Below are 24,057 nucleotides of genomic sequence, written 5' to 3' on the forward strand. Positions count from 1 at the left end.
GTTTTTGGTGCTGGTGGTGCTGGGGATTGAACCCAGGGCCTTGTGCGTGCAAGGCAAGCACTCTAACAACTGAGCTATATCCCCCCAGCCCTCTTCACAGGTTAATTTTCAATTTAGAATCTTAGATATCATTTAAATTAAACATCAAGAACATTAGAATTAATGGATCAAAGGAGGATATTAGTCATTAAAAGTCTATGTTATCAATACAAATTACACCTAGGTAACCAACAGCCTGGTAACATAAATAGATTGACTGCAGAGTTCCTTCTTACAACCTAAGTCAGAGGAGCCAATCAATTTTTATTCATAAATTTTAGTTACTTAACATACCCCTTACTAATTTCAAATCATACATTACAATTTTCAAACAGCTCATTTATACAAATGTATTAATGTAATCAAAGAGCAAATTCATGAATTATTCAGACATACATGGAAGACTTATAAAAGTGTGCAAACATAAAAATATCAATTTTTAAGTCAATTGCAATAAAGAGTAGGTCCTGTAGAAGACTGAAATTTGAAATAAAGGAAAGTATTATTTGGTCAAAGCTTAACTTCCCGCTACACACTATCCAGCGTCACCAGCAGGCCCCTTGGGGAAATGTGCCACCATCTATTTAATATGTAAAACGCTAGAAAATTCCTCAGTGGGTTAGAAATATATTTTTTTCTTTCCCTAAGAGTTTACCTAAGAGTTATTAACTTTTGCCCCCCCCACAAAATTGTATATTAATTTAATATTACTTTAAGAAAAAGATTGCAAATGCTGAACTTCAGTATCACTTTACAGTTACCTCAACCTTGGAAATGATAAATTGAATTTTTCCCATGCAAATAAAGATTCTACCTAGGTTTTCTCTTAGTAGCTAACACCTGCATCACCTAGGTTGAAATTCTTTCATAAGTACAAAATTATTTATCATCTATCTATATTCTTATCTATCTGCCTACCTGTTCAATATATATGTATTTCTGTAATTTAATTGAGAAAAAGCTATAAAATCAAATTGGAGGACAGGGTAAAGAATGGAAGGAAGCAGTCCTTCTACAAGTAGAAACCCCTGTTTTTCACAGTAAAGGAGCAGCCTATTCCAACCTGATTACAATAACAGCACACATCACAATGTGGCTACTAATTTCCTCTGAACAATACATTAAAGAAAAATTGCAAATTCAGGAGAGACCTCATGTGCTTATTTCACAGGCTTCAGTGAGTTTCTTTGTTAAGCCTGAATGCACTAACTACATACATCTACACAGACTATTATGTACAAAGATGTCTACAAGAAAAAGCAAATCATAATTTTATTTTTGAATGTGCAGGTTTCCTTCAGCAAGCTTCGGCATAGTCACATTTAAAGAGGAAAAACAAAACTCTCATGCACACACTTGAGGGTGAGAAGGTCACTCCATTATGTAAGGTCACTTGTGGGTGAAAAGAAATCCTCCCATTTTGACCAGCTAAGGAAAACTGTCACACATGACATTCTATTCAATTCATATCTAGGAAATAAGTGTTAAAACTTTACTGAATAATAGGGAATACATCTATACAATATTGCAAAGGTTATAATTCCTCAGTCGTTTTTATATACTTCTATGTAGAACATTGATTTTTGTCCCAATGCAGTTCTATTTTCTGAATTTTCTGAACAGTTATAAATCTGAACTTAGATAAGTAATTTTTCCTTTAGTAAATAAAACAAGAGATAATAGAAACCCTCTCTGTGATTTTCATCGATGTAAGGAATTTGTCTATTGCTCTGATTATTCATTTTCTATTTAATATTACAAAAGATATGGAAAACATGTTTTCCTAAGAGTAATATCCAAAGAGATAACATAAGAAGCACAATTCCTCAGACTCAAGAAGATCAAAAATATAAAACATGATCTTCAACTTTAGTTACCTACTTGATCTTCTAGACAGTAATCATATTTAAAATCAGATCTAATTTTTGCAGAGAAAGATTATTTTTTTAATACAAATTTGATTTTCTATCCCCAGATACTTAGAAAATAGAAGTGCTGAAAGTACTAATATAAAAAGTCCTGTCTAATTCAATGAACAAACTGGAAGTCCACTAAAATGTGTGCATATGAAGGCTACAAGGCTCCCAAAGATCTTTCAGTGAGTCAAATGGAAAAAAAAAATCTCTACACTTAAGTGAGGAGGAAAATAGGCTCCAAAACAACACCTACCTACTCTTACAAACACACAAAATCCCTCAAAAAAAAAAAAAAAAGAGAGATTTTTTTTTCCTGTTTGCTTGTTTCACAGTTTACATTCCAACTCTTTAATAAGAATATGTTTTTCCTGAGGGCCACTTAGTATAAGAAAAACAGAGAATAAACAAAATTAGTAAATAAATAAATTATATGTATTATGATAATTGTTTTTGAGAAAAATAATTTTTTCTGCCTGAAGGCTAGGCAGAAGAAATTAGATTTTATAAGACACAGGAAAGATGGCACAGACTCCTATGGCAGGAACTGCAGGAACTGTAGGAGCAGTGTGCAGGGTGGATAAGACTGCAGGAAGAACAGAGATGAGAGATGAGGATAATTAAAACCAAGGCAGATGATAACACCACTGCCACAGCTCCAAGGCAATGTGAACACTGAAGGGTGGAATGAATGCCATAGATACTGCAAAGGGAAATCTGAGATGTGGCAATAGATAGGACATGAGAAGCTAAGAAGAAAAGAAAGGTAAAGAGGTCTTTAGTGCTTTTCTCTATGGACCAAGGAAATGGCGGCCCCAATGTCACTTATGCATTTTATTGTTACATATTAACAATATGACAGTCAAAGAATTCTTATTCCTACTGAAACAAGAACTACCTGAATCCTGATTTGGTGCCTGATAGTAATAGCTTAAGTTCTTCTCCAATCTTTGAGAAATTTTGAACATTTCAGCAGTATCTACATACACGTTTGGAAAATGCTCACCAGTTTGCCACCAATGGTCTAGGACAGGCACTCTGAAGACCTTTTTGGACCATTCCAGAGTCTCCACATCACATCGTTCTCCAGCCACAAATAATGTTTTGAATCTGAATATGAGAGAAACAGCAAATTCAAATTATTTCTTGAAAATAAATCTAAATTATTTCACCTACATTTTAACAATATTGCCAAATTTAATTACGTGAACTAGGTCAGAGGAAAATAGCCAAGAGATATTACTTGTTTTGACCCAAATGCAACCTAACACTAATCCCAGGATGCTTAAAAAGCAGAATTCACAGCTACAGCTTCTCAAGTTTGAGAAGAGCCATTTAGTTGATGTTCGTAACATATCTGTAGTATTCTTCTAATGATCAAACATGAAAACCTTTTTCTCCTTGACACTACCCCTGCTAATTTTATCATCAGTGTTGATTGCTATATTCTCCTAAAGGATAAGAACAAAAATATACTCACAAGTATTAGCGGAGGCAACAGATATGCTCAAAAATATAAAGCAGTTATTCCTTCTTATGAGTTCTTCTTGTAAAGGTAATTTTAATCTCAAGAACACGTTAACCTTATTTCAAAATCATTTAAAAAACAGCTGATGTAAATGTTATTGTTACCTTCCAGGTCAAAGAGACTCTCATCAAAAAAAAAAAAAAATACAGGGATACAAAGAGATAAAAGAAGAATTAGAAGTTTTGATAGAGAGAACCATGTCACAGACCAGAAAGAATTAAATAGCAAATAGAATTGAGTTGATTCTACTCCTATTTCATTGACATAATGGCTATTTCTCCCTCTTCGTTATCACCAAAATAAAAAAAGTTATATTCAACAAACAGAAACCCACATGTTCATCTTAATGTAACCTGCCACCAAAGAGATCCTATTAGTCACTTAATTCTTATAAATTTCATGAAGAGTCATGAAGATTCAAATATTCCTACCTCTGCACCAAAAATATTCTATCTGCCATAAACATATATTTCATTCAACATTTTTTCATTTTTTGTCTATATGCCACACTGAACTATGAGTTCCTTAGGAGCATTCATCTTTATGAACCCAGTAACAACCATGGTGTGTGGAATTTTTATTTAAGTTTCCAGAGGCTCAGAATGATAAGTACAGAGATGGAGGTGGGGGTTGGCAAAATATTTGCCAGTTGGTCTTGTTCTTTTAATGAAAAGAGAAACCATGTTGGTTTCTAAGTCTATAAACAATTGAGTATGGAACTGTGATAGGAGGAGAGAAAAGTTCTGGAATGGCTATTTTAGGAAATTTCAAGTTCATCGCATAAAAGTGAAAGGGGTAAATAAAAGTTGGCTTCCATGGACTCAACTGGCAGCCTAAGACAGCACAGATTGGGTGTAATACAGAAGAGAAGGGCTGGCAGCTCAGTACTGGGGAGGATGCCTGAGGAATCTAGACAAGCAAGCGGAGTGGGCAGTAACACAATAACAACCAGAATGGAAAAGAAACACCAGAATAAATAATGGGGTGAAAGACCAGAAGTCATAAAAAGAAATTAAAAGTTTGGTGAAAACGAGGATAGAAACAGTAAAACAGTATAGTTCTTAGGGCAATTTTAAACTTAGAGACCTTAAAAATGTGTTTATTCCGACAGATGATATTGTTTAGTGACCAAGAGGCTATAGCATGAAAAGATACTGGGAGACGTAAAATTGTGTTAATAAAAGGATTATTGTCAAGATAGTACAAATCACTCAAAGACTGTAGTATGGACAGTAGAGAGGAAGCCTATGACTTGTAAACTAAAGTCTCTTGAAGACCTCTGAAGAAGGGGAAACGGTATTACAAATAACTAGCACAAACTTCAATAAAAGATGGGCTAATACATTAGGTTGCCAGCTTTACTTTAACATCCTCCCTAAATTTTATCAATAATCTTAGCTCCAAAGCTGCAGTTTGGCCTCAGTAGGAGAAAAGGTGAAAGTTTAAGGAGAAAACCTTGTTGTAGACAAGTTATTGAAAACATGTTAATTAATTTCTTAATATAAATGAATCACTGACAAATGACATCTGCCCTCAAAATGCTACCAAGAGAAATTATTCTTGGTAATTTTCATTGACAGATGAGTCTATCTGTATATAAGAGTGTCAAAAGAGGTTTTAGTTAAATTGTGCAAAACAATGTACTGTTACTGCTCTCTGTATTTTCTGAGGATAAAGGATCAATGTCTCTGAATATATTGATACTCGGGATAAAATTATCTAATCACGATATCTTATTTTGGGGGAGATGATGGATGATGCAGTTGGAATCATGAGACTTAGATTAGTATGGTCTAATTAAATATAATGAGAGATACAAATGCAAGAAGTGTCATAGCTTAAAATTTTCAAGTAGTGACTTTCAGAGATGTGAGAAGAACAGAGTTAAATTAATTTTTTTAATGGTACTGCAGATTGAACTCAGGGGTACTCTACCACTGAGCTCCATTCTCAGCCCTTTTTAATTTTTTTTTTTTAATTTTAAGACACGATCTTACTTAGTCAGTTGAGCTGGCCTTGAACTTGTGATCCTCCTGCCTCGTCTCATAAGTTGCTGGGATTACAAGGTGTGCACCTATGGCACCCACTTCAAATGAGTATTTTCTAAATATTTTATTAAACCAAATTTATCTAAAATGTTACTATTTCAACATGTAATAAATATAAAAATTACTAGTGAAACATCTTCCCGTCTGTCTTTCGTGCCAAGTCTCAGTTTAGACTTAACACATTTCAAGAGCTCAGAAGCCAGAGAGGGTTTAGTGGCTACCATATGGGACAGTGTAGAGGAAGATCATGACTTTCTGAAAGAAAAAAAAAAAAAAACAGAATTCTTACATCTAGATCAGATGGAGACAATTTTTAATTTAATACTCTATACACAATTCTTCATCAAGTCATTATGTCAGTAATTTCTTTTGACTTAGATGGATGTACATGTACAGATGTGGGTATGCAGTTACCATTAAATATGGCTAAGACAATATTACTTAATGTGTGTCTAAGTTGACTATCATCAAATAGTTTTGGAAAATTTGGGGTTTAGTGTGGTTTAATAATTTAGTGTATTCATATGACTGCAAAGGGACATCACACTGTCAAAAGTTTTTGAGTGGCTACCCCATGTCATATTTCCCAATTGTATGCCCCAAATTATCTAAAAGCCATTTTTTTGACATGATAAATACCAAAGGTGATGTTTAAATGTCTTTGAAAAGACAGAGAAGTATAACTTCAAATTTCGTATTAGAAAGGAACTCAGAACTAGAGTTGTTAAAAAAAAAAATCATTCAAACGATTATGGTGAGTACCCTTTGCAGCATGCAAGTCTACTAGAACAACACTGAAATCTTGAGAATAGGAAGGGAGATGGTGTAAAGATGAGAATGGGAAAGCAAGAAGAAAGACTAAAAAAGGGTAGAAACTAGAAAAAGATAAGTCATAAATTTTGACAGACACCATATATATTTGGAATTCGAGTAAAAGTAATCAAATGCATACATTTGGAAGTTGTGATTAAAATTTAGATTGCAGAATACAACTTCATCTGACAGAAACTGATGTAGTAGAAATGTATTTCTATATTAGGTTTTAAAAGTAAATTAAAGTACTGGAACAACACATACCAACCTTGGAAAGGAAATGGATGACAACCAAGAATCTTATATCCAGCAAAATTAAGCTTCAGATTTGATAACAAAATAAAAACCTTTCATGATAAATAAAAGTTAAAAGAATTTACAGTGAGAAAGCTTGAACTACAGAGCATCCTCAGCAAAATATTCCAGGAGGAGGAAATGAAAAACAACAATGAAAATCAGCAAAGGGAGGAACTACACTAAAGGAAAGGCCGATCAAAGGAGAAAACAAGTCAAGTTAAAAACCAAAAATAAACCAAAATGTCCGGGAATACAAATCATATTTCAATAATAACTCTGGATGTGAATGATCTAAACTCATTAATTAAAAAACATAGACTGACAGATGGGATTTTTTTTAAAAAAAGACCTAACAATACGTTGCCCTCAAGAGACTCATCTCACAGGAAAAGATATCCACAGACTGAAGGTGAAAGGGTGGAAAAACACATACCACTTACATAGACCATGTAAACAAGAAGGGGTTTCCATCCTCATATCAGATAAAGTGGACTTCAAACCAAAGCTAGTGAAAGGGATAAAGAAGGACATTTCATACTGCTTAAGGGATTCATACATCATCAAACAAACTCTACTCAAAATCATGAACCAAATAGACCACAGCACAATAATACTGGATGACTTTAATGCACCTCTCTTACCACTGGATAGATCTTTCAAACAAAAATTAAACAAAGAAACTATAGAACTCAATAAGACAATTAATAATGTGGATTTAACAGATGTATGTAGAATATTCCACCTATCAATGAGTGAATACACTTTCTTCTCAGCAGCACATGGATTCTTCTCCAAAATAGACCATAGGTTGTCCCACAAAGCAAGTCTTAGAAAATACAAAAAATAGAGATGCTACCCTGCATTCTATCACACTGTAATGGAATGAAATTAGAAATCAATGATAAAATTAAAAAGAGAAGCTACTGCAATACCTGGAGACTAAACCATATGCTATTGAATGAAACATGGATAACAGAAGACTTCAGGGAAGAGATAAGAAAAATTCCTAGAGGTAAATGAGAACTCTGAAACAACTTATCAAAATCTCTGGGAAACAATGAAAGCAATGCTAAGAGGAAAGTTCATTGCATTAAGCTCACTCATTAAAAGAAGAAAAAGTTAACAAATAAATGACCTGACATTACATATCAAAGCCCTAGAAAAAGAAGAACAAACCAACACCCAAAGTAGTAGAAAATAGGAGATAATTAAAAGCAGGGTATATAACAATGTATTTTACACAAAAGAAACAATTTTAAAAATTAACAAAACAAAAAGCTGGTTCTTTGAAAAAAAATAAATAAAATTGACAAACCCTTAGCCACCCTAACAAAAAAGGAGGGATAAAACTCAAATTACTAGAATTTGTGATGACAAAGGAAATACCATGTCAGACACCATTGAAATACAGAAGACAATTAGAAACTATTTTGAAAGTTTATACTCCACTAAAGTATAAAACCTTGAAGACAAATTTCTAGAGGCATATGATTAACCCAAACTGAGTCAAGAGGACACACACAATTTAAACAGATCAATTTCAAGCAAGGAAATAGGAGTTGCCATCAAAAGCCTACCAACCAAGAAAAGCCCAGGACCAGATGGATTCACAGTTGAGTTCTACAAGACCTACAAAGAAGAATTAATACCAATAATCCTCAAATTATTTCTTGAAATAGAAAATGAAGGAACCCTTCCAAACTCATTCTACTAAGCTAGTATCATCCTGATACCAAAACCAGGCAGAGACACATCAAGGAAAGAAAATTTCAGACCAATATCCCTGATGGACATTGATACAAAAATTCTAAATAAAATACGGGCAAATCGTGTACAAAACATTTTTTAAAAAATAGTGTTCATGATCAAGTGGGGTTCATCCCAGGGATGCAAGTTTGGTTCAAATTATGAAAATCAGTAAATGTAATCCATCACATAAATAGATTTAAGATAAGAATCTTATGATTATATCAATTGATGCAGAGAAAGCATTTGACAAAATACAACACACTTTCATGTTCAAAACATGAAAAACTAGGGATAGTAGGAATGTACCTCAACACTATAAAAGCTATCTATGCTAAATCCAAGGCCATTCTAACTGGAGAAAAATTAGAAGCATTCCCTCTAAAAACTGGAACAAGACAGGGATGCACACTTTCACCACTTCTATTCAACATAGTCCTTGAAACTCTAACCAGAGCAATTAGACAGATGAAAGAAATTAAAGGGATATGAAGAGGAAAAGAAGAACTCAAACTATAATTATTTGCCGACAACATGATTCTATACTTAGAGGATCCAAAAAATTCCACCAGAAAACTTCTAGAATTAATAAATGAATTCAGCAAAGTAACCAGATAGAAAATCAATACCCATAAATTGAATGTGTTTCTATACATCAGTGATGAATCCTCTGAAAGAGAAATTAGAAAAACTGCCCCATCCACATAAGCCTCAAAAAAAAAAAAAAATTGGGAATCAATTTAACAAAAGAGGTGAAAGACCTCTGCAATGAAAACTACAGAACACTAAAGAAAGAAATTGAACAAGACCTTAGAAGATGAAAAGGTCTCTGATGCTCTTGAATAGGCAAAATTAATATTGTCAAAATGGCCATACTACCCAAAATGTTATACAGATTCAGTGCAATTCCAATTAAAATCTCAATGTCCTTCCTTATAGAAATAGAAAAGGCAATCATTAAATTCTTTTGGAAAAATAAGAGACCCAAAACAGCCAAAGCAATCCTTAGCAAGAAGAGTGAAGCAGGAGGCATCACAATACCAAACCTTAATCTATAGTGCAAAGCTATAGTTAACAACATTGGCTTAGTGTTGGCATCAAAATTGACATATAGACCAATGGTACAGAATAGAAGGCACAGAGACAAACTCACATAAATACAGTTATCTCATAATAGACAAAGGAGCCAAAACATACATTGGAAAAAAGGTAGCCTCTTCAACAAATGGGTGCTAGGAGAACTGGAAATCCATATGCAGCAAAATGAAACTAAACCCTTATCTCTCACTATGCACAAAATTCAACTCGAAATGAATCAAGGACCTAGGAATTAGACCAGAGAACTTGAGTCTAATAGAGGAAAAAAATAGGCCCAAATCTTCATCACATTGGATTAGGCCCCGACTTCCTTAACAAGATTCCTAAAGTGCAAGAAATAAAATCAAAAATTAATAAATGGGATGGATTCAAACTAAAAAGATTCTTCTCAGCAAAAGAAACAATCAATGAAGTGAAGACAGAGCCTATATTTTGGGAACAAATTTTTGCTACACGCATGTCAGATAATCTGAGTACTAGTCTCCAGGATATATAAAGAACTCAAAAGACTTAACACCACCAACAAAACCCCCAAACAACTCAATCAATAAATGGGCTGAAGAGTGGAACAGATACTTCTCAAAAGAAGATGTACAATGATAACAAATACATGAAAAAATGTTCAGGACTTCTAGTAACTGAAGAAATGCAAATCAAAACTACTCTAAGATTTCATCTCACTCCAGTCAGAATAACATCTATCAAGAATGCAAACAACAATGAGTGTTGTTAAGGATGTGGGGGAAAGGGCACACTCATATATTGCTGGTGGGACTGCAGATTGGTGCCACCTATGTGGAAAGCATTATGGAGATTCCTTAGAATCTCCAAGGAATGGAACTTGGAAAACTTGGAATGGAACCACCATTTGACCCAGCTATCCCACTCCTTGGTCTATACCCAAAGGATTTAAAATCGGCATTCTACAGTGATGCAGCCACATCAATGTTTATAGCAGCTCAATTCACAATAGCTAAATTGTGGAAGCAAACTAGATGTCCTTCAATAGATGAATGGATAAAGAAACTATGGTATACATACACAATGCACTATTATTCAGCATTAAAAGAGAATAAAATTATGGCATTTGCATGTAAATGGATGGAACTGGAGAATATCATACTAAACAAAATAAGCCAATACCAAAAAACTGAAGGATGAATGTTCTCTCTGATAAGTGGATGCTGATCCATAATGGGGGAGGGCATGGGAAAAATGGAGGAACTTTGATTGGGCAAAGGGGAGGGAGAGATGGGGAGAGCCTATGGGGGCAGGATAGATGGTGGAATGTGATGAATATTATAATCCTAGGTACATGTATGACTGCACTTATGGTGCAATGATATGTCATGTACAATCAGAGAAATGAACAGTTATGCTGCAATTGTATACAATGAATCAAAATGCATTCTGCTGTCATATATGCGTAATTAAAATAAATAAATTTAAAAAAGAAAGATTAAAAATTGTATATTGTTTTAAAGGTGTATTTTCAAAAAGTTAAATCAGCTATTTTTTATACAGTAATTTGGGTTCTCTGGAGGATAAATTTACCTAAGTTAATCACATGTGTTCTAAATTTGTACCACGCCATTTTGGTAGCTACTATCTACACAAGGCTATTTCAACTTTAGTTAAAATTTGAGAAAATTTAAAATACCAGTTTCTCAGTGAAAATAACTCCTCAAGAGTTCAATAATCACATATAGCAAATGCCCATCGTCCTGTAGTGTTCAGTTTTATGGGCAAGTGTTATTTTAGATTATTATTGACTAATTAATAAAATGGTAGATAATATTCTGATGATGTTAATACATTGGCAGGAAAATCTGCTTCTAAATCTAAAGTATTAAAATATTAAAAAAATGATAATATGTAATACCCAGAATAGAAAATGAAATTTTAAAAAAGCAAAAAGGAAGAAATTAATGAGCATAAAACTTAGGCACCTTTCCCCAAGTTTATATTAAATTTAGCACATTTCAAGACTCATATGGGGTTGAAAACTAAGGGAAAAAAAAAACAGGAAAAAATGGATAGATAGTCGAATTACTTTTAGTACAAAGTAGAAAATAAGTCACATAGATAAAAAGCTGAAAACAAATCTGGTGAAGAATTTTCAGGTAATAAAGTAGGAGCAGAAGGAAATGGACTAAAATGAATATTTCTGTCAAGGTCCATCAATTACCAAACAAGCAAATTTATTTTTCACTTGTGCCAACAGATGTTGAATAAAAATAGATTATTCCAGTGATGCCTCATCAACTTCTAATTCACATGACAGATCATCATTATTTTTTGCCAACTAAATTTCTGCACTTATCTCCATCTTTCCATCATTCTAAGTCTTGTACTTGCTTCCCACTCAAATCCACTTTTGAAATATAAAGACATCTGTGGTAATATTACACATGTATTTTCCCCATCAATAGCCAACTAGCACTTCATCCAACAATCTCTCTCAAAGATAGCCAGATAGACTGGAGAAAGTATTTTTAAACAGCACCTTTTGAAGGTATCAGATAATAAAAGGGACAATGGGCACCTGAGTCATTAAAATCTCAAGGAGAAAGTATATAGAAAAGGAAGCCAGACATTCACTTGCTGATTCCTGTGATGGGACATTTGTCAATTGGCAAATTAGTTAAAAAAACACAAAAACAAAGGAGAAACTAAACAAAAACTGTGTGGCCAGAGGCTCAGAAAATTAACATAACTTTCAGCCAAAATAGTTTATTGGCAAAAGAAAATTATAGGTCAAAAACCAAAATGGAAAAAGATATTGTAAAACATCTAGGTGTTCAGCTGGAAGACCTGAAGACATACTCCCTAACAGTAAAGGAAAACTGGAAAGAAACCAGCCCTCTGGAATACTGAAGTCTAGCTTTGAATCAAATAAGCCTCTAATCAGATAGAAATGATCTGCCCTTATGGTAGCTACCAGCCCAAACAGGTATTGCTCTGTGGGGTTATAAGAACATCCAGAGTCCAAACATAGCTTATTTATGTTTTTTTTTCTTTTTTTATAACAATGACATATTGGGAGACAAGACCTTAGGATCAAAGACACAAGAGAAAAATGAAACAGAAAGCAAAACAAAAACCACAAAATTTCAGGTATTCTGTTTATCAGCATAGATTTCAAAATCACTTTCATGCATTCTTCCACATGTTAGGGTAAAAAAGACTTCCAAACTCATTTTATAAGGCTAACATAACCATGAAACCACAGCCAATGATGGTATAAAAAAAGGGAAAACTAGAGATAAATGTTGATTGCGAGTACGAACTTAACATTTTCCCAACATTAGAAAAAAGGAAAGGAAAATAGGTGTAGCACAGAAGAAGGTAAAGATATCATTATATATTTGTTCAAATCCATAGAATATATATAATACATAGAGTAAACCTAAATAAACCATGGATTTAGGATTACAATGGTGCACCAATGTAGGTCCATCAATTGCATAGAAGGTGCCAATCAAGTGGGACAGGTTAACAGTAAAGGAGTGTGCATGTTTTTTTTTTTTTTTTTTTTTTTTTTGGAGGGGTGGGGGTAGGAAGTATATAGGAATGCTGTACTTTCACTAAATTTTGTCCTAACTTAAAATTCTAGAAGTATTGTTTTTTTTAAAAAAAGATTCATAAAATTACAGCAAATTGAATTCGATATGTTTTAAAAAGAATAATATACCAACAAAGTTGTGGTTTTCTCAATGTAAGAATGGTTTGATACTTGAAAAATCAATCATTATAATTCACCACATTAACAAATAGAAGAATAATAATGGGGAGAAATCACATAGTCCTCAATAGATGAAGAAAAAACACTTGATAAAATCTTCAATACTAGTAACGGGAAAAACTCTGCCAATAACCTGATAGAGTTAATATACAATAAAAATTATGCTAGTAATAAAAAACACTAAAACTGTTTTACATAGTTATATTGAATGCTTTCTCCCTGATAAACTGCATGAGATAAAAATGCACTTCATCACCACTTAATCAAGAGTATACAAAAGGTACACATCAATACAGTAAGAAAAATAAAGGACATAGCAATTTTTATAAAGAGAAAACTGATATTGTGTATAATAAAATCCATACAAACATACATGAAACTATGAAATTAATAAGTAACTCAAGCAACACTAACAAAAGGCAGGTCACCATACAAATACAGGTGAATGTCCATATACGAGGATAAAACAATAAAATATATGCAAGAAATTCCCAGAGCAAGCCAAAAATCATTAATGTAGGAAATTAAAGACCTAAATAAATCAAGAGATACATTATAATCATGAATTAGTATACATTTTAACATGTAAATTTTCACTGTATCCATCATTAAATGAAACCTGATCCCAAGCAAAATCCCCACCCCACCCCCAATTTAGAGGCTGATTCTACAATCTGTATAGAAATAAAAATAGCTGGGAACAGAGAGTATAATAGAGTGCTTGCCTGGAATATGCAAGGCCCTGTACTTGAGTGCCAGCACCACAATACATAAATAAATATTAAAAAATAAAACCAAAGAATATTCAAAACAAATATGGAAAACAATCTTGATATTATTACTACATAGCAAGATCTGTTATAAATCAACAGCTACAATGACAATGTGAGAGAAACACAGCAAACAGAATAGACTAAAAACAAACAATAACGAGTGGGTACTATCAAGATCACCATTTAAATAAACGGAAATCAAATAACTTGATAACATAATGAAAAAAAGAAGCTCACCCCTTACTTCACATTGTACACAGAAATCAATTCCATATAGATGATATTTCTCTGTATGAGAGGTGAACCAATAAGATTTCTAGGAATTGACATAGAAAATTCTGACCTTTGAGTGGGTGAAATGTTTTAAATAGGGCATGAAAGCACTAGCATTAATGAAAATATTGATGAAATGGACATTTTTTTTATATCAAAATTCACTGTGAAGACGGTGAAAGGGAAATTCAAACCACAAGTTAGACAAGATTGTAATACAGTCAGTAAAGAACTTGGCTCTGAAACATAAAAAATGCCTACAAATTAGCAATAAAGGGAAAGTAAAAACTGTCAAAGACATGGATAAACACTCCATAGAAGAGGATCTTCAAATGTCCAAAAATATATGAAAACATAATTAATCTCATTAAAATTCTGACATTCAAATTAGACAATAGTGAGATTTAATCTCATTAAAATTCTGGCATGCAAATTGAATGATAATAAGATACTGCTACATGACGATCAGAATGGCCAAATTTTAATACTGACAATATCATGTTTGGTGAAGATTTGGAAATTAAAATTATCTTACACTGCAAATCGGTATGTAATTTAGTGGAACAACTTTGGAAAACTGACATACTTTGTAATAGAGTCATTAAATCTTAGTGATATGTTTGTGTGTGTGTGTGTGTGTGTACACACATATAAAATATGTCTGTATGTATACCAAAAAGACCAGGTACTGATTTTGGAAACAACCCATGTCATTCAACTGTTTATCCCTTTTTGAAAGTAGATGGTGTGCGAGGTGCAGTGGTGCATGCCTGGCACAGGAGGGGGAGGATCACGAGTTGAAAGCCAGCCTCAGCAATTTAGCGAGGCACTAAGCAACTCAGTGAGACCCTATCTCTATTAAAATACAAAAGAGGGCTGGGCATATGGCTCAGTGGTCAAGAGCCCCTGAGTTCAATTCCTAGAACCCCACCCCCCCAAAAAAAGTAGATGGTGACAGGGGCTAGGGTGGTTGGGGGAGGTCAAATTGCAAAGATATTGGTCAAAGGATGCACAATTTCAATTAAATAGGAAGAATAAGCTCAAGAGATCTGTTGTACAATATGATGACAGTAGTATTATATTATGTTCTTGATAATGCTAAAATAATGGATTTAAAATGTTCTTACCACGAAAAAATATGACAACCATGTGAGGTAAAATATGATAAATAGCTAGATTTAGTCATTTCACAATATACATCTATTCCAAAACATTATGTTGTACACCATAAATATATACAACTTTATGTGCCAATTAAAACGATAACTGTTTAAAGATTATGGAATTGCAAAATACATAATTAAACTGATGTATTTGGGAAATTTTGAGCTTCATGGATTTTAATGTTCCTATCTCAAGACTTGAGAATTTTTCAGCAACTTGTTCACTAAATAAACATTGTCTTTCTCTGTCCCTTATCCTTTTCAAATCCCATGATGTGAATATTTGTTTGCTTAATGCTGTCCAAAGTCCATTCTTATTTTCCTTCTGAGTCTTTTCAATAGGACTATCTTCAAGTTCCTATGCACTCTCTTCTTATTTGTCTGCTGTTGAAGATCTTAAGTATATTTTCTATTTAATTAATTGAATTCTTCAGCTTTATGAACTGAGGCTTTTTTTTTATGAGATCCACCTCATCATTGAATTTCACAAATCATGAGTCTTCTTTTTTGGTACCAGGGATTGATCTCAGGGGTATCAGCTACTAAGCCACATCCCCAGCCCTATTTTGTATTTTATTTAGAGACAGGGTCTCACTGAGTTGCTTAGCACCTCACTTTTGCTGAGGCTATCTTTGAACTCATGATCTTCCTGCTTCAGCCTCCTGAGCCACTGGGATTACAGACATGTGCCACCACGCCTGGCATGAATCATTTTCTTGATGTCATCAAATTGTGTCTGTATTCTCCTATATTTTTGCTGAGTTTTCTTAAGATCATTGTTTGAATTACTTTTTAGGTAATTCATAAATTTCTATTTCTTTGTTGGTTCTGACATGCTTTATGGCCATTCATAGCTGTACTAGGATCCAAGGCACTAGTACTTAAAAGGGTTGGATTCAGGATCCCGAATCTTGGATTCAGGATCTTACAAAACTACCGCAGTACCTGTAACTTGAGTGGCAGGCTCACCCTCTTGCAAAGTGAATACTGTTCTCCCACTAAGCTGGTGTGAGGCAGATCTCAGCAGCTCATGCCAAGTGAGCTGTGACACAGCTGTGGCTCTGACCCTGTAAAGTAGAACGCAGTATACTGCCATATGTGGCTTCAGAGAAAAAGAGGTCCTCTAGATGCTTGAGCCCTGGGAACAGTGCATAGCTGCAATTCAGGACTTTTAACCTACTAATTACATTGGGTGCTCAAACTCTAGGGAATGAAGACCCATGCAGTGTGGATTCTGGAACCTGGGATGGTAGGTCATGGCAGAAGTCCAGGTTTTAAGAGGGTAGGTACAGTAATGGCAAGGACCCAAGAATAGTAAGATGACATGATGGCTTGGACACAGGTGGTAAGGAGCAACAATGTGATGACTCCTCTCCAGAAAGGCAGTGTCTCAGTACTCAGACTTCAGGAGGCTAGTCCAGATTTAGGCAGGTGTGGCTCTGTGGCTATTCTGCCTAGAGTGAGTTCATTCTCCATTTTCAAAATGGTACAGAGCAATAGTAACAGAGGCCACAGGAGGGGTTCTGTGGTGGGGTGGGGTAGAGTATGGCTCCTTCTCTAGGGGATATCTCAGTGAGAGGACTCTAGAAATTTTCCTCAGCTGGGATCAAAGGCTATAAGAACTATGGGAGTCTCTAATAGTGATTTGTACGAGTGTCCATGGTGGTGATGGAGGCTAGGGGGTCCTCTTGCTTATGTTTTCGCTACAGAGAGAAATCTAATCCCGACTTGGGGAATGGAATAGCAGAAGTAAAGCCTTCATTTTCCTTCTCTTTGTAGCCACACTAGGCTTTTGAGCTCTGCAAGAGTTCTGATGCTTTGCTTCTCTCTAGTGCTCTACACTAGTTATTTTGCTTAAAATGTGCTGTATTTATTCATTGTTTGGGGCTTTACTCCTTTGACTAGACATGAAAGCAATTGCTTATGGTTTTTTTAATATTTATTTTTTTAGTTGTAGTTGGACACAATATCTTTATTTCACTTATTTATTTTTATGTGGTGCTGAGGATCGAACCCAAGGTCTTGCATGTGCAAGGCGAGCGCTCTACAACTGAGCCCCAACCCCAGCTCCAGGCCCTTAGGTTTTTAACTTAGTTTTCAAATAAAACTTTACAAATTTCTAGGACATTTCTCACACTTACAAAAGTTTCTTGTCATTTTCACTCCTTCATATTAAGGTACGTTTGTACATAGGCTCAATATTACTAGGTATTTCCAATTTACTCCCTCAAATAGCAGTGTAAGAACAATCCTGAAGCTTCATATCCTTTCCAGTTGATGTTATTGGTAGGTATTTTACTTTTTGCCTTTATCGTGGGAATAAAATGATATTTCATTTACATTTGCATTTTCTTCTGTTTTAGTCAGAATGGAGATCTCTTGATGTTTTATACTATTCTAGTATCCTTCTCCGTGAACTGTCACTTGCCATTTGTCTATTACATTGTCTATTTTCTTAGTGACTTGTGACAGTCTTTATATGTTTTGTGCCCTAATTCCTTCGTGGTTATATATATATTAGAAATATATTTTCTCAGTGTATAATTTGTTTTTCAGTTTAATTTATTTTTTGGTAGACAATTATTCATTTTAACATAGTCAAACTTCATCAATATTTTCCTTAATGATTTCTAATCTATGCTTAATTACTCCCTGTGAGAGAAATATTAAAATATCCATCTATTATTTCTTCTGAAAATATTCTTTGTTTTATGGTTTTAGTGTCTTTTATCCAGCTGAAATTTATTTTTGTGTATGATATGGCAGGAAACTATTTTTTTTCCTCTATACATAACCAGATGTCCCAGCAACATTTATTTTAAAGTCTATTCTTATACTCATCTGTTAAGTCATTTCTTCCATAAGTTAGTTTACATAGCAGTATGAACCTTTATTCCAACTGCTACTTGTAGATTCCTGCTCCACCAGTGTCTTAAGGGAAAGAATTGTATAATAAACCTCTGCCTCTGATAGAGCATAACTTCCAGTCACATCCACCCAAGTCTAGTAGTTGTCTATACTCTCCCGCTGTACATAGCAAGGACTATCACACTACTTTCCAGTAAAGTCCTCCCTGCAATTTTGTTACTGTTATTTATCATATTACTTTTGCCACATAATTAAACACAACCTCCCATCATAATTACATAGAAAATTATCACATAAAATCATCAACACATTCTCTTTTATTTACCATGGCTTGTTTTTGTATCCTACTCTGTTCTCTTCCATGTAACTTTTTTTATGAAATTCTTTGAATTTTAAGTTTTCTTAAATTTTTCCATATATTTTTCCCTCAATTTTTAATAACAGAATTTTTTGCTTGAGAATTATTCTCCCTAAATACTCTGAAGATCTTACACCATTGTCTCTTACCCTATCTATTGGCATCAGTTTGAAATTCCTCTTTGGTGATCTGTCAAGTCTCTCTGGTAGTTTATTAGATTTTCTCTATAGCTTCAGTTGGTGTTCTGAAATTTAAAATGACATACCAAAGTGAATTTGCTTTTCTTTAACTTGCTTGGAGAGCACTTTCTATCTGTAATCCATGTCCTTCTTCAATTCTGTTAACACTCTCAATTGCTGGCTCTCTGAGTATCTTTTTAAAATTATTATTATTATTATTAATTATAATAATAATTTTAACAAACATGCCATTCTTTTCCTCTGAAATTCCTATTAGAAACATTTTTCACTTCTTATTCTTCTTTTGGGTTTTTTAATTCCTCTCTGTATATGTCACATTCTGGAAAATTTCCTCCATATCATCTAGTTTTTATTAGATTCTTTGGTTGTATCCTTATGTTTATTGTATTACTTAGCTTATACCATCAATTGCATTTTATTTTGTTTTTATAACTATTTTATTTTTACTATTTTGTGGGAAAGTTATTATTTGTGACCTTGATCATCCTTAACATGCTTCAAATTTGAATTGACAATACTATCAAATTTGAATTGACAATACTATAAACATTTCCCCTGAAATCAACCCATGTTCTAACTGTTGATTTGTTAGATTTAGATTTCTTTATATGTTTTGGAATTTTATTTTTCAGACTATTTTTGAAAAAAAATAGTTTCTTTGTTTTATTTTTATCATTCAGACTCTCTCCAATGCTCATCTTTCTTTCCAATAGGTTCATGCACTATATAACTGCTCCCCAGATGTCCTGTGGTAAAATGGTAATCCAAAATTCTTAATCTACAGTGATCTATGAATATCACAGATCTGCTCTTGGATAACAGGTGGGTGGTTCTGTTCAATCTCCAGTTCCTGGGATGTTCCTTGTCTCATTCAGACCCCCTAGACCAAAGTCCCAGAAAACAACTAACCACATGTCTTCCTAGCCTCCTTCAAGCATAGGGAGTAACAGTCAGACTATCTTCAAGAACTTAGCAGTTTCTTTTCATTTGTTTGTTTTGGGTACCAGGGATTGAACCCAGGCATAACCACTGAGCCACATCCACAGCCATTATTATTATTATTATTATTATTATTATTATTATCATTACTAAGTTTCTGAAGCTGGCTTTGAGCTTGTGATCCTCCTGTTTTAGCTGGAATTACAGGCATGAGCCACATACCTGGCTTGAGCAGGCTCCTGTACTCAGATTGGGGATGCTGAATCCCTATGGTTCTGACAATGCCTGTTTATACTCAAAACAAGCCTCTGTCTTCAGCCAACTCACCGCTTTGCACACCTATTCCTTTCCTAGTCCCAGAAATGTTTACCTCACTTTTTAAGCTCATCTCTGATGTTCTGCTTTTTCTCTTTCATATTATCTCCCATCAGTAGGTAATTGGAAAAGAAGGGAAGCATCAAAGTTAAGTTGCCGAGAAATCTCAAATGAAAATCCCAGCATTGGATTTTTTCTAACTTAATTAAAATTGAACTAAAAGAACATAGGAAAATAAATCACTGTGATGTAATGAAAAGCAGTGGTGAATTGGAAAACAGAAGATAATAATACTAATTAAGACTTAGTCTATGTTAAGAACTGTTTCAAGCGCCTGGACCATGCCCCTTTGATTTTCATTAGGCCCTTGAGCTATTATTAACCTTATGTTCCAAAGAGTGTCAACAAAATCCCTTCAGAGTGGACTGGAGTTATGGCTCAGAGCACTTGCCTGGCATGTATGAGGTACTGGGTTGGATTTTCAACACCACATATATATAAATAAACAAAACAAAAGTCCATTGACAACTAAAATATATGTATTACATATAAATTTTTTTAAAAAAAGAAATCCCTGAAGAATAGAGTGATTATGTAATTTTCCTGAGATAACAAGGCTACTAAGCCATAGATCTGACATGAATGAATCTAACTCCAGGATGAAAATGTATACAACATGGTACTGCCTAGGTCCAATTTTGCCTGGGATCATTTTGTAATCCCAGGAATGTTATGTGACCTCTATGTGACAGTTTTCTCATCAGTGAAATAAGACAGTGATACTTAATGACTTTGAGCTAGTTTTCCAAATTCTAGTCACCTATGATATTATGCTAAAACAAGTAAACAACTCAATTTAGCTCCCTATTTCAGGTTACACTCATAAACTTGTTTTGGGAACCAAAATGTTTGGCAAATGTCCAGATTTATTTAAACACAATATTTTAATGAGATATGTAACATATTTGAAAAGAAAACTTCATCCTCTGGAATTCTGGATAAGAGAAGAAAGACGTAAACTGAAAATCAAGAGTCCACAATTAGTGAATGTTGACTCAGTAAGTATGAAATACCTTGAAAATAAACTCAATACTAAATGTATAGCTTTATGAGAACATGAGTTCTTCTTTTCTATTATTCAGTCTCTAATCCAACTTCATTTTATTGGCCCTCAGTTTCCTTGTTTTCAAAATAAAATAGATGTTCAAGATCCCTACTGTTTCTCAACAAGTAAGAATTTACTGAAGTAGTTCAGTGGTGGGATTATTTGAATAGACCAAAAATATAAAAGGCAAAATATACTACTATGATTAAATGAGACAACAAATTTTATCTGGCATATTGTAGGTAATCAGTAAGTGTTTTCATTTACTAATAATAGCAATTTGAATAGGTTGAGGGTGTTTGTGGATTAAAAATCCAAATATGTTAAATATTTTAAAGTATCTATGAAAAACAGATGTATAAGTAATATTCCATTGTATATATATACCACATTTTTTATCCACTCATCTTTTGAAGGGCATCTAGATTGGTTCCATAGTTCAGCTATTATGAATTGAGCGGCTATAAACCTTGATGTGGCTGCATCACTGTAGTATGCTGATTTTAAATCCTTTGGATCTAAACCATGGATGGGGAAAGCTGGGTCAAATGATGGTTCCATTCCAACTTTTCTGAGGAATCTCCATACTGCTTTTCATAATGGTTGCTACAATTTGCAGTCCCACCAGCAATGTATGAGTGTACCTTTTTCCCCACATCCTCACCAACACTTATTGTTGCTTGTATTCTTGATAATTGCCATTCAGACTAGAGTGAGATGAAATCTTAGAGTAGTTTTAGAATGAAATTATGGCATTTTCTGGAAAATGGATGGAGCTGGAGAATATCATGCTAAGCCAAATAAGCCAATCCCCAGAAACCAAAGGCTGAATGTTTTCTCCAATAAGCAGATGCTGATTCACAATAATTACAGTGGGGAGCTAGTGAAGAATAGAGGTACTTTGGAGTGAAGGGAGGAGAGGAGGAATAGAGTTAAGAAGGACAGTGGAATGAACTGGACATTATTACCCTATGTGCATATATGACTACACAACCAGTATGATTCTACATCATGTACAACCAGAAGAATGAGAAATTATACTCCAGCTATGTATGATGTGTCAGAATGCATTCTACTGCCATATACAAGTAATTAGAACAAAAAAATAGATGGATGCATAAAACATGATGAATAACTTAGGTACCTAGAGACAGATGCCATAGTCAGGGGAAATTTCTTGCCATTTTGCAAAAAAACAATCTCATACTCAAGTCTCCATGTATACATTTAAAGAGTAATGATTTAGGGACCATTCAGTATTGTGTGGAGGATAAGATCTAGAAACCCAAATACGAACAGAAAAACTAGAGGAAACAAATGTGAGACCTTAGCTGGCTGGTAATGCAACTTTACACTCATAGTTAGGGTGTTAATAAAGACACACTGGAAGAAACTAAAATTATATTTTTTTCTAAACCCTGGAATTGTCTCAAGGGATATGAACTGTATACATTCTAAGTTGTTTTTGTTGAAATCTATTTTTTTCTATATTGACGTGAAGGAAAAGAAATTGAAATGCACTAGATTAAGGAACAATACAAAAGAATGAGTAAAATACTATAATGGAAGATTCATTTTATGGACACCTTCCTATATTAACAAAATAAGGAGGTAAGGAGGTCCACTGTTTATATTATGAATGTAATCTTAGGCAATTTCATGTCTATTTGTGAAACATAAACAAAGAAAGAAACTAATGACCCTGCCAAAGTTGGAAGCTGGTTTACATATGCAATTGAATGTATTATAATCTAGATTAACTCCCTTGGGCAATTGCAATGTAAAATTCAAATATTCTGGCATTTAACTTTAAAAAAATTCAGATCACCTTACCTCAAGCCCATTTTTTAAATTCAAGAAACTACAAAATCTTTTATTTTTGACAGCAGTGACCTACATCAAAAAGTTCAATGAGAACTGACGTTGGAAAATGCCTTGAAGATACAAATTGCTATAATTACTTTGAATATACATATCATTAAACTAAAACAGATGTCAATAAACTAGCACAAAAATATCTAAACTATTCACAGCACATTACTACAAAATAAAAGTAAAAAATAATTTCCTTCACTCTTTCCACGAATGTAATTTGGACACTAATTTTCTCATTTTAGCTGTATACATGAATTCAAATAATATTTCCTTCCATTTAAACCAATCTACTTTCCAAAGAGAGTCAGAGATGCCGAAATTACATGTATTTGAAGTCATAATCAGCATTTTACTTCTGATGGAACGTAGAAGCAGGAGAGTTTAAATAGAGAAATGTATTGGTAAGATATGAACTGAAATACACAAGATATAGTATTTTTAAAACTCTACAGTATAGTAGTTAACATTACAAGTATTTCAAAGTAATATTTTTTTTAAAAAGCCAATCTTCAGATTCAGAATTTTTGACTGTCCCCATAGAAGTACTGCAGTACTAGAAAAAAACATAATGATCTGTTATTCATTTTGATTGCAGTTTTTAATGTAATTTGCCCTGTGCATCTCTACTTCACCTTGTCAGAGAGTACTGCTTCCCCAAGGCTGCCCCAGGGTCCTGTTGACGGATTGCTCTAATTGCAGTCGGCGCTGTAAACAAGGCAGCCACTCCATGCTCAGCAAGCACACGGAAATAAGCGCCAGCATCTGGTGTTCCCACAGGCTTCCCCTACAATGAGATTCATTTAAAATGTCACTGGGTAAAATGTCTCATATTTCATTGACAGTTCAATACTTACACATTTAACACAGCAATATTAACAAAGCGAGGTGCTCAACAAATCTTAGTTTTAAAATATTCCCATGTTCTATCATAAATAAAACAAAACAAATGCCCAGATATCAA

The 24,057-nt window shown here is 33.9% G+C and overlaps 1 protein-coding gene across 2 annotated transcripts in view; it reads right to left on the reverse strand.

The window, feature by feature from the left end:
* Acss3 (acyl-CoA synthetase short chain family member 3) overlaps nt 1–24,057 on the reverse strand; it is a 180,322-nt gene that overhangs the window by 57,222 nt on the left and 99,043 nt on the right. For both annotated transcript variants that reach the window (XM_058585772.1, XM_046465088.2), the window contains 2 exons: nt 23,729–23,880; nt 2,959–3,062 (listed from right to left, as the gene is read on the reverse strand). In XM_058585772.1, coding sequence (XP_058441755.1) covers nt 2,959–3,062; nt 23,729–23,880 — 256 coding nt within the window. The remainder of the gene's footprint in view (nt 1–2,958; nt 3,063–23,728; nt 23,881–24,057) is intronic.

This window comes from Marmota monax, unplaced genomic scaffold, assembly GCF_021218885.2.
Source record: "Marmota monax isolate L192 unplaced genomic scaffold, Marmota_monax_Labrador192_F-V1.1 WCK01_AAM20220418_F8-fsc00146, whole genome shotgun sequence".
In the NCBI taxonomy this organism is placed as follows: domain Eukaryota; kingdom Metazoa; phylum Chordata; class Mammalia; order Rodentia; family Sciuridae; genus Marmota; species Marmota monax.